The sequence below is a fragment of the Lates calcarifer genome, linkage group LG11 (genome assembly GCF_001640805.2).
Source record: "Lates calcarifer isolate ASB-BC8 linkage group LG11, TLL_Latcal_v3, whole genome shotgun sequence".
Taxonomy (NCBI): Eukaryota; Metazoa; Chordata; class Actinopteri; family Centropomidae; genus Lates; species Lates calcarifer.
This window is the reverse complement of record NC_066843.1, coordinates 14,424,823-14,436,844: the sequence shown is the minus strand read 5'-3', so window position 1 is coordinate 14,436,844 and position 12,022 is coordinate 14,424,823. Positions and strand designations below refer to the sequence as shown.

Genomic DNA, 12,022 nt, shown 5'->3' with positions numbered 1-12,022 from the left:
ATTACAGCAGCGTGTTTTCAGTCCATTTTTTCATTACTTTATCCTTTTCATTCTATACACACGTCCTCAAAAGACCCACACGGCTCTTGCTGCAGTCTTTCATGCATGTACCTTTCCCACCTTTGTTGTGGCAGGGGTTATCAGTGGGGCAGCATATCTCGCTTGTGTTGTCACAGCTGAAAACTTGAGAGTGTTCCTTGTTCAAGTTTCATATAGGGCTGGGCGAACAAGACCAATTAATCAGCAATGTATGGTGGTATTGTGACAAAAGCTGTGACTAAGGTGGTATTTACTGCCTTACTATGGAGGTACAATGTACAGTAGGTGCCAACAAACTTAAGCACCCATGTTAAATATTGACAGAGTCCTCGAGACTTTAACACTAACAGTGAATTGGTGAAAAAATTGTGCTTAAGATACACACTTGCTGTGTCTCAGATATCAAGCAGCTGTATTACTTCCCAGTTATTGTACCAGCTAATCACACTGTAAAGATTGTAACTTTGGCTAAGGGTGAATATTATTCAAGTTCATCTCAGGCTCTCCAAATGGAAAAAGAAAACAACAAAAAACAAAACAAAAAAAAAAAACAAAAAAACAATCACATCAGAGTGCATGTATTCAGTATAGTCTGCCTGCAGGCCTCCTCTAGGCTTTTTATATCACAGGTTTGTAAATTATCAAACCGGCTGGTCTAGATTGCCACTAAATCAGACAATCAAGGAGACTTAGTCAATGATTGTAGATCAGCATGCTCTACCCTCACTGGTTGCATATTTCCACAGAAGAGGCCGAGGCATATTTTGTATTTATGATTATTTCTGCTGTCCACACCCATCCTAGAAAACTGAGGCTCCATTACATATGAATAATGTTACACCTTTAACCTACTCTACCCAGAAAAAAAACAGTTCCTGTGATCTCATTATAGTACATCCAAAGGCATGACTCTACTCAGTAGATACAGGGCTAAGGAGTAATGACATCTAGTGGACAGTTGGAGTAATATTACTTTTCAGGTGCTGCCAGAAATACTTTTTTTTTTTTTTTTTTTTTAAAAAGCAAATTATAAATAGTCTATTACCATCTCACTTATGTGGCCCATTTATTGAGCTGTAAATCATAAAGTATATTAGGTTATTCATATAAATGCCCTTTCTGGAGCCAGTATATGTTTCATTTTTTATATTTTTAAACTGTGCTTCCCAAAGGTCAGGCTCTTTTGGGCCTCTACTTTCAGGGATATTTCAGTCACACTGGCACAAGAGTATGAGATATCAGGTTGGACTGAAAAAAGATATCAAGCACGTGGTTTCTTATTAGATAGAATTTACAACTTGTGTATTAACCTGTATAAAACCCATGAAACTTTTGGTCCTCACTAAATGAAGACAAATAAATCAAATAGCCAATAATCAAACTGGTGTAGAGTGACCAAGTACATTTAGAATAGAATAGATAGAATAGATTTTTATTGTCACTGTTTTCAAAACAATGAAACACCACACTATTTGCTCAAGTACTGTAGGTATTATACTCATACTTCACTTACTCCACCATAATAACTTTAAAGCTTTAATTACTTGTTTTTGATTCAAAATACAATCAATCAATTTATCATCATTATTATCATTTTAAAACGGGTCTTTCTGCATGAAAAGTACTTGCATGAGTATATTTCGATAGCAATATTTTTATACTTTTACTGGTTCGAACTAGGTATTGCTAGTACTTCTAATTTTACCAAGTAAAAATTCGAATGCAGGACTTAAACACATAACAAAGTATTCTACAGTGTCACATGACTATTGTTACTTGAGTAAGGGATCGAAGTACTTCTGTCACTTAATAAGTGATATCTTTACACAAAATCACTCAAACTCAACGTGACTCTCGGTCAAAGGAGGTGCTCCGCTAAAGCGCAGGAGGCTTGATTGACCCAAAGGAGATTCCGTAGCTGTGACTGTGGACAGTTGTTAGGCTACAGCGCTACCTGAGTGACAGGTATCAGTCGTTTGACTGCTAACAATAGGATAACTCCGCAGACTAAAGAAAAAACAATTAATGTTTGTTTTGTAGCTATGTTTTAGCAACGTTTGCGTTGCACACTGAAGGTATTTCGTGTACTTAGCTCACCGGGCAGGCTAGTGTGCGGTGGGTGGCTAGCTGCTTAGCTAACGACAACGTCACCAGCAGAAACCCGACAACAGACGCAGTGGTCAGTGGATAAAAGGTGACGCTGCTGTCGGTCACTGTCCATGATAAAAAGCGACCAGGAGTGCCAAGATGAATGTCGCTAAAAGTGGTTATCGCGTCTTTTCAGCCAACTCGTCCGTAGCATGCACAGAATTGGCCAAGAAGATAACGGAGTAAGTATAATGTTGATGTACTTTTCACCATTGCTGCTGCTATTGACTGCTGGTAATGTACACTGAGTTGTTCTCCTACACAGGGCCAAGCACTAAGACATTGAAGCTTGTGAATAACAAGCTGTTGGCTGCTTGGCCTGTAAAAGGACCTGCAACTTGTAAAATGCATTGGCCCTTAGAACAGATAACAGCTGATGGGTACTGTGTAATGATGAGCGTTATCAGGGAATGAATGAATGGGTGATGTGATGAATGCCTTATGTTGGTTTGTGTGTGAGACACTGCAGTTGGCAGTATCTTGTGCTCATTACATTCCATCACTTGGTTACACAGAAGCTAATTTTGTGCTCTTGTTTCTCAGGCGCCTTGGAGTTGAACTGGGAAAGTCTGTGGTCTTTCAGGAATCTAACAGAGGTGAGTTTTAAGGCATGACAAAAAAAAAAAAAAAAAAAATATCTATCTATATATCTATATATATAGATATATAGATAGATATTTCATAATGATACTAGCAATGGAAACGTTGTAATTATCAGGAACCCCCTGGATTTTACTCTAAATGATCATGTCAAACATTTGAGCTGACCTTCAGGCTGCTGAACTGATCAACATCTAGTTGTCATAGCATGCATTGCTTGTGTACCTTCCATCTGTTACACCGGCTAAGTTACAAGCACGTAAAGTCAACATTCATATTCTCCATGGTACAAAGTCAATACCAGTTCTCTTTTTTTCCCCAAATTTAAAACACGTATATCACACTGACTGGAATTCAGTGGTTTAGATTTAACATCAGATGATACAGTAAATTGTTATGGCACTAAAAACTGAGTCAGTCATCCACCATGACCAAATTAATGTAACAGATATAGAAAACACTTAATTTTCCTGATGACTTTTACAAACAAACTGTGTTAAATGTGGATTGGTCATGTTATGACCTACACTAGATTCCCTTGATGTGATAAGTAGTCTTAAATTCTGACTGTTGATCATTTGAGTATCACATGGACATTCATTACTGATGACTGTTGTGAAATAAATGTGATACATCAAAAAAGTTCATATTCGTCATTTAAGAAATTAGTTATTACATTGTGAATTATGAAATGTAAGGTGTTACTGAAAATGTAATGATGTAAATAAAATAAAGTTTAAAAAAGCTAAAAGTGCTGAAAAAGACTGAGTTAAAAAATTTCCTAAATAGAACTTAAAACTTAGAAGTAAGCATAAGGAGCTATTGAGATTAAGATGTAACTTTTCTAAACTAACTGATCATGCTTTATGTTTCTTATACAGAGACTAGAGTAGATGTAAAAGAATCTGTTCGTGGGCAAACCATTTTCATCATCCAGACAATACCAAGGTGAGTACAGAAAGACATGCCATTTGCAACAGGAACAGGAAATTAAAGGTTCCTGCTGTACATTATCACTAACTAAGGTTCTCGTGATGTACTGTTCTCTCTATATTTTTTGCTGCAACCAGAGATGTCAACACAGCCATCATGGAGCTGCTGGTTATGGCTTATGCCCTCAAGACCTCTTGTGCAAAGAACATCATCGGAGTTATTCCGTACTTCCCCTACAGCAAGCAGTGCAAGATGAGAAAGAGGGGCTCAATAGTGTGCAAGTTGTTAGCGTCAATGTTGGCTAAAGCAGGTAAAGTGAACACAGTGCATCTCAAGCTGTGGTTTGTGAAAAGTCTTCTTTATTCCTCACCATCTCTGGTGTTGATTTTGTAGGGACTGAATTTCATGTCCACAGAGAAAAACTATTCTAATTGTTGACAGTAAAAATACCTGTGTTGATTGTGCTACTCATCTGTCTTTTACCCAAAAGGATTAACACACATCATCACCATGGACTTGCATCAGAAGGAGATTCAAGGCTTCTTCAGCTTTCCAGTGGACAACTTGCGTGCCTCCCCTTTTTTGATTCAGTACATCCAAGAGGAGGTAATAAACCCATCTGAATATTTATTACATGTGATAAAGTATGGGTGTTGCGAGCCCCACCTATACACCAATTCAGTTAATCAATCAATCAATCAGTCAATCTGATAGAAACACTGACATCTGTTTTCCTTCATCCTGTTAGATTCCTGACTACCGAAATGCCATCATCGTGGCAAAGTCCCCAGCAGCAGCTAAGAGGTAACTCAGCACAGATTTCATCTTCTTTTATGAAATCTTAATGGTCTCGTGGAAAAATACAAACATTACATCATGCCAGAACAATCATACAAATGTGTTTTGTATAGATGCAGTATGTAAGGTGCAATGTATGTGATAAGAAGAAAACTTTGTTTGACTTATCTCTACTTCTTTCCATTTTCTTCCTCTAGAGCTCAGTCCTATGCAGAGCGCCTGCGTTTGGGTCTGGCTGTGATTCACGGCGAGGCCCAGTGCTCCGAGTCGGACATGGCCGACGGAAGACACTCCCCACCGTGTGTACGCAACACCACAGGACACACAGGGCTGGAGCTACCTTGTAAGAACCATCGACCATCTTTTGTACAGCACTGTTTGCCGTTTCAGGTTTTCTTTGCAGATTTGTAGATCCACTGCTTAATAGATTTTTACTTGTGCAGATAACATGTTCCTGTTTATTCTTTCTCATGGATAGATTCCTTTTTCATTTGTAACACCAGCAAGAATTTTCTTATAATTTCTGCTAGTTTGATTCCTCAGTGCTTTAAAGTTTAATATCTCAATACTTCAGCACATTCATAATTTAAATCCTACCTTACAACCTTCTACAGCTCTTAATTTTTCAAACCTGTTTGGAGCTTATTCTGCCGTTTCTCTCCCATACCATCAACCATACACCAAGAAATTGATTTTTGTGTTACTGCATGTTTTAATTCCAGAGATTTACTACTTCTACTCATGCTGCATCTTCAGCAACCTGTGACTCATAACTTACAAAGAGTGACATCCTTCATGATAATAATAGTAGAATCATAGTCCCTGCCTGTTTTTGGCACATACCTTCATTAAAAATGTTTTTTTTTAGAAGTACTAATGCAATTCTGGCAAATTAGCTTTCAACATGTTTGCAGTGTTAATTTCTGGTAAGGCCATGTGCAGTAAATGGTTCAAACTGAGAGAATATCAAATGATTGTGTCATTGGCAAATGACTCCAAAGTATTTGCGTCCAGTGTTCACTTTATTATTTGGTAAAAAAAAACAAAAAACAAAATTCTATTCTTACTTGTGTTTCTATTCTTACCCTTGACTTAAAAAATCCTCGTGTGGAACAATTACTCACAAATTCCTTCAAATATAAGAGGACTTTGTTTAAAATTTGAACAAAATAAGTCTGATCTGTTGATGTGACTTTTAAAAAAAATTCTGTCAACCTAGCGAGAGGATTTTCCAAGTCTTGGCATCATGTGTTTGTCATGTCAATTACTTGTGCATTTGTGTTAACGTGGTGTTTATTTGTTGGTAATAGCAGGCAAACAACAAGCCCCGTTCCCTGGCATAGAGCTCCCAAGTACGGCCGTAAACTTAACTTACATCTGACTATGAAATGATTCCTCCTCAAATGGTTCCTCAATTCGTGCATGTGTAGAGAAAGGGTTTGTGTTGCATCTTGTGAAAATACAGTCTGGATTCAGGAGGGAAGGGGGGAGTTGTGAAAATTGCAGATAATTTGCACTGGTAAAACGTCTTCAGGCCAATCAGCTAGAGTATGCTGTATTCTATATGCTATTTGCATGGCATGTTTGATTTGAAATAAGCGGCGCTCATGTTTACTGCACCTTTCTAAGATTCCAGACAGCTACTTCTACAAGATGGCCAAAACCCTCTTGGTTTTGTTGTGTCCTGATTTTTTTAAAATCCATAAATCAAACCAAAAACCATGCCAAACATTTTTTTTGTTTTTTTCATTAATTAATTAATTTATGTTACTCATATATCTGGACTCATCTTGCCAATCAACACATGATGCACCCATCTTAAACCTGCTCTTAGAAACCTGATTAACATTTGGTCATAACTGCATGTCGTGGTAACAATGAAGCATGCTTTTGAAACCTAACATCTAATGAAGGGAAGGAGAAACGTTATGAATGGAAGGGTTGGTATGTTTAAGTGTTGAATTCACACAATGCAAATCCAAGTTTTAGTGGTAAAAAACTTATTTTACCAATTATAATCTTTAGTGTAGTGTCACATTTTTATCTTTACAAGTTTCTGGAATGAAGCGCCAACCTGTTTTTAAAATTTGCCAGTGAAATCCATTATGATTTTCAGATCTGTCACAGGAATGTTCACTTACAGACATCTTGAATGAATGATTTTAAAGATATCTGACCAAACATTTCTCAGGTACTAGCTTGTTGCTGTATCTCAGTAAGCTGTTAACGACAGCATAATTTTGAGGAGTGTGTGTACTGCTAACAACGTGGCTTTTGCTGTTTTAGAAAGTCTTGAATGTCACACTGCCAGGTTTTCTGATGCTGTGGGACTCACGGTATTCAGCAAAGTGTTCTGCAAGGCATGCTCCTTCTTTCTCTGCTTCTTTGTACTTTTTTCCTTCACAATCGGCTTCGCTGGCTGATTGTTTACGAGTTGGTTGTTTCCTTATACCCTCTGAATGACAACATTTACATGCACATCAATGCTCAGAATGCAGCTATTAAATTTGATGTATAGAGTAATTTATTTTAGTTACAGGTAGCCTGGGGGAAGAGACAATTGTGTTAATATATACATATGTAGACTCCATATTGTGATGAGGGACAGCAACTTGGCATAATGACAAATTACGCTGCCATGATATCAACAGTTAAATTATATGTTCTTTGTTCTGTGGCTCAAAGAATGCAGCTGTTGCATCTCCTGTGACTGGCATGTGAGATATCATCTGATTATTGTGTGCATGTAAAAGTAGCCGCTGGCAGCAGTGATGTTCGACTGAGGACTGCCCCCCCCCCTCCACCCCCTAGAACATTGGCAAGTGTGTATGAAGAAACCCTCATCAGTGCTTGTCAGCCACTGTTGTCCTGTGTGAAATAAGACTGTCTGGTGGTGCATATTGGTTCATATGCAGACTGCTGCCATGTGCCTGCCACAGCCCAGGCCTGCAGGTTGTGTGTGTCCAGGCAGTTATACATTGCCTTCTGATTGGGTATCCTGGGTAGAAAACCCTGTCATTTGATTTTTTTTTTTTTTGGTTCTTTTTTTTTTGCATGGCATGTGCTGTACAAAGTTTAGCATTTCAGTTTAATCTCCTAGGGGTAGGTGGGGTAGAATGGGGGGAAATATCCAAAGCAATTCCTGGCTTTTGATCGCCATTTTAAATTTTATATAGCATTGTATTACTGAATTTTCTACAACTAAATTACATCGTTTGATAACAGCCCCATGATTTTGGGGATAGATTTGCCTAAATTGCAACAAATTTTCTCAACCCATTTTACCCAATCTACTGAGATCTCTTTTTTGATTAGATGAATTGTGGTACATATAACCTCTTTGATGTACTCTCACAGATAACCTATTCTGCATTCCTTTTCAGTAATGATGGCCAAGGAGAAACCTCCCATTACTGTAGTCGGTGACGTGGGAGGGAGAATTGCCATCATTGTGGTAAGATGCTGCAAAGACATCGCTGAAGCACTGCATGTACACTCTTAGTTACATTGTTGAGCTGTAATTTTCAGCTGTTCTGCCATCTTGTCACAATTATTACTCCTTTAGGGTTCGCATGTATAGCATTTCAAGTGGTTTTCACTGTAAGTGGTAAGATTCATTCATCTGCACTCTGAATGCCACGTATGATATATGGTGTTGTTTTGAAACTGTAACATGGACAAGTGTGAACTTGAATATTTGTGCTTTTTGAAGAGAATTTTTGCACCATGAACAATGTAATTTTTGAGATAAGTAATAACATTTGATTTCTCTGATATGAAAAGTTTAATTCATTCTAAATTAACCATTCTGATCATTTAGATATATTTTGCTGTCATTATTGAGTCAGTTCACTGATTTGATTACACTGTTTCAGCCACAGTGGCTGCTCCTCAGAGAATATTACATAATTTTGTTCATAAGTTCTTGCCATGATCCCAAACTACCAAATTATACTTTAAGTGAAAAACCAAATGTAACCAAAAACAAAAACTGTAAAATATGAAAGCTGGCCTCCATGTACCTCCTGTTAATCTTTTATAACAAGGAGAAGAACTAGCCAGAGACACCATGACAGAGAGTTTTTTTTTTTAATTGTTAAGTTCTACTACATACAGAATGAATTTTCCTTTTTTCTATCTTTTTCCAGGATGACATTATAGATGATGTAGGAGACTTTGTTGCAGCTGCAGAGATCCTGAAAGAGAGAGGAGCCTATAAAATTTATATCATGGCCACACATGGTTTACTGTCAGCTGATGCTCCACGCCTCATAGAGGAATCTGCCATTGATGAGGTGAGAACATCTAAATTAGTTATTTTAGTCATGAGTATCCTCTCTAGAGTTGAAGCTATGTTAATCAGTAACATTTATGTTTGTTTGAATTCACCCCTGCTCTACCAATAATCAATAAGGAAGCTAAGTGAGAAGTGACAAGGGAAGAAGAACAATGCAGCTGAATTTCTTGTTAATCATGAAGTGAGTTGTAACAAGAACAAATCATTTCATCCAGCAGTTGCATTTCTGTGAGCTATCAGTTTCACAATTTCAGTTCCTCCTAACTCTCCAGTGTTCAGCAAACAATAGTTACAGTTTAGTTTAAATGTTGTATTTATTCATAGAATGTATTAAAGTAGTTTGATATAAAACATATTGCCATATGACTTGCAGTCACTATTAGTTTCTCATGTATGTTGTGTATAGACATTGCTTAGTTTAATTTGGCTCTCCCAGGCAACTTTTTGGTCTGTGTCACATGCTGCATGTCAGAGCTCAGTGGATTACTGACTCCCATTTTAAATACATTTATATTCTGTCAGAAAATCTACATGTAATGTGAAATGTATACACATAAAATTTTGAAAGACTTGCAGCAGTAACCTCTGAGAGCTCACACGTGAACCAGGTGAACAAGATAGAAACCAGAAAGCACCAAGACGTGATCATGTTATCTTTTTAAGTCTTCAGTGCAGTCAAATTAAATTCAGAGTACTTCATTAGTCCTTGAGGGGCAATTTGCAGAGGTGTGTGACTGTTGGTAGTGCCATATGCTTTTCATTAAATCAGCCTGATAAGCCTGATAAACTGTAAACTGTTTTTTAATTCAAATACAAATCTGTGTAATTAAGTCTAAGCACAATGTCTGTGTTCATTGGATCCTCAGGTGGTGGTGACCAACACAGTCCCCCATGAAGTACAGAAGCTACAGTGTCCCAAAATCAAGACTGTGGATGTCAGCATGATTCTGGCTGAGGCTATCCGCCGCATCCATAATGGAGAGTCCATGGCCTACTTGTTCCGCAACATCACTGTGGATGACTAGAGAGTGTCAGTGACAGTGAGGGCTGAGGTGGGTCTGATAGCGACTGAGGGCAGGTACATTTCCTCCCGGTCCTGAAAAAACATGCTAATGCCATGATCCATGTATTGTGTATGTCAGGATCACAACTATCCTCATGCATTTAAAGAAATTTAAACTTAAGAATGACCCAAAGTTATAAGTTAAGTTATCTTCTTATCAAAAATTGTGAAAATGATTTTTTTTTTTTTTTAGTTAAATTAAGAGATGCATCTTGTCCTATTATGTAAGGATGATAAAAAAGCAAATAAGTGACTTTGAGCTTTGATGAAATCAGACATATTTTGAAGCCTCGGTTCTCTCCTTGTCTTACTGCTCTCATTGGTTTTCCAACATGAACGAAAGATGCTTTGTAAGAGTTTTGTCATAGACTGCGGTACCTCATATTTAATGACTGAGCTTCATCTGCAAATAAGAAGAAGAGAAAATGTCTGCAGTAACAGGACTTTGTGCTTTTAAACCGTTTTCCCAATGCTCTTGCTGGCCCTCATGATCAGGGCTGCTTAGCACTGTGATAACCTTGCATTTAATGGGGTGTGTTGTTTCAGGCCACATAGACAAGGCTGGACAAAACCCTGCTCCTCTGTGCCCAGACTATATTTTTATGCAGCTTTTTTTGCACCATTTGTGCGAACATTTGGTAAAATATCCTATGTGGCGTAAGAAGTTTTACATCATCAGCAGAAATAAATGGACCGTCCTTTTATATTGTATTTAATACATGGTCAGTTCAACTGAATTGTGACAACTTACCCTTAGTAATATCTAGCCAAGAGGTGTAAATTTTGAGCTGTTTTAAGAAATCTGCATCTGAGATTTCTGCCCCGGTGCAATGGAGGTGAATGAGGAGGACTTCAGCATCAATACACTTGGTTTTTAGTCCAAAGAACTGAAAAATGGCATTCGAAAACCTCACCATGTTCATGAGTTCTGTGGGTTATGGAAAGGCAAGTTTTGATCACCACAAATGAAATTCACTTCCATTGTGTTGTGGTGGCAGCAGAAGTCTAACAGTGGATGGCTACATATTACTGGCAGTAAGTAGGAAGTAAGTTTATTGTGATTGGGTGAACTGACCCTTTAATATGCTATGTCACTTTAGTAATTGATTGAATGTGCATAGTACAATGCTGTGCTTACTTTAACTGGCTGAGAACTGGTAACTGTTTGTTTTTTACATGTTTTACCCAGATTACTACAGATTCTTCATTATTGCTGTTTTTTCAAAGCAGACCACAGTTAACTTGCAGGAACCTGCTTTAAGCTATTGTCCTTGTCACAGTTACAGTATAGTTTTCTGGTGATGTGATCAAAAGCCTGGAGTGCACTGTTGTTTAACTTTGAAATTACATTGACTATAGTCGATAGCTGCCTAGAAGACAGGACATGTGCACTAAAAAACTGACAAAATGGCCAGCAGTAATGTAAAATATCTTTATAGTAAAATGGCAAAAACATGTGAGCAGCAGGATGGTCTTCATGGTCTCTCTAAATTGCTGTTGTGTCTCCCTGTAAGAACCTGTGCCCTCTGAGTAAACATTCACAGTCAAGCTCAAGGGGAAATTAGTGTGTTTCTATGCTGATTGAGCCTTTTTGCTCAGGGAAGTATACCTTATAAGCCAATGCACAATTATTTGTTATTGCATTCTTGTTGATGAAAAAAAAAGTCTATTGAGAATGTCTTCCATACAGTTGTACTGCATGCTGTCGCTTTCTACCATTGGTTTAGTTTTGTTATAGATACTGGAATCTCTCTGATGTGCTGACGGTTTGGTGTTTGACAGTTGCACACATTGGTGTTGTGTCAGCATACACAGTTGGATTTTGTTTGCATCAAATGCTGAAGCTGTGCCAGCTCAGATATCATATGTCATTAGAATATTTCATGATGTCTTCCCCGTATGTCCCCCTCCCCTGACGTATTTGTGATGTCAAGGATGTATACTTTAAACACTAATAACACCCCTCTGTCTGCCTCTCCAGCGTTTGTTAATGTCTATGAGAATAAAACAGTTTCCTCTTGTGCCTTGTCTCTGCCAAATAAGGAAAAATATTACTGTGCTTTGGCGGGTGACCAGACTTAAACCACCATCCACATATCACAATATTACAGGAAAGTCTAAATTTATTAGGTTTTAGCCTCAAT

General features: G+C 37.8%; 1 protein-coding gene across 2 annotated transcripts; it reads left to right on the top strand.

Annotated features, from left to right (window-relative positions):
• The first annotated feature begins 1,938 nt into the window (after positions 1-1,938).
• On the top strand, positions 1,939-11,899 carry prpsap1 (phosphoribosyl pyrophosphate synthetase-associated protein 1). Of its 2 annotated transcripts, XM_018672828.2 has the most exons (11): positions 1,939-2,369; positions 2,731-2,783; positions 3,669-3,735; positions 3,858-4,030; positions 4,211-4,326; positions 4,469-4,524; positions 4,716-4,861; positions 5,829-5,870; positions 7,902-7,972; positions 8,667-8,813; positions 9,682-11,899. In XM_018672828.2, the coding sequence occupies exons 1-11, from the start codon at positions 2,287-2,289 to the stop codon at positions 9,838-9,840; spliced, it is 1,113 nt and encodes a 370-aa protein (XP_018528344.1). In that variant the 5' UTR covers positions 1,939-2,286; the 3' UTR covers positions 9,841-11,899. The 2 variants fall into 2 exon arrangements, with proteins under 2 accessions (XP_018528344.1, XP_018528345.1); XM_018672829.2 differs by lacking the exon at positions 5,829-5,870 and having other exon boundaries at positions 1,940-2,369.
• Positions 11,900-12,022: the final 123 nt, after the last annotated feature.

Bases quoted from the DNA above. Each gene is read 5' to 3' on its own strand.
- prpsap1 (XM_018672828.2), top strand. From the start codon at position 2,287: ATGAATGTCGCTAAAAGTGGTTATCGCGTCTTTTCAGCCAACTCGTCC. The intron at 4,031-4,210 runs GTAAAGTGAACA...TTTACCCAAAAG, and splicing joins GTCAATGTTGGCTAAAGCAG to GATTAACACACATCATCACC. The intron at 4,862-5,828 runs GTAAGAACCATC...TGTTGGTAATAG, and splicing joins CACAGGGCTGGAGCTACCTT to CAGGCAAACAACAAGCCCCG.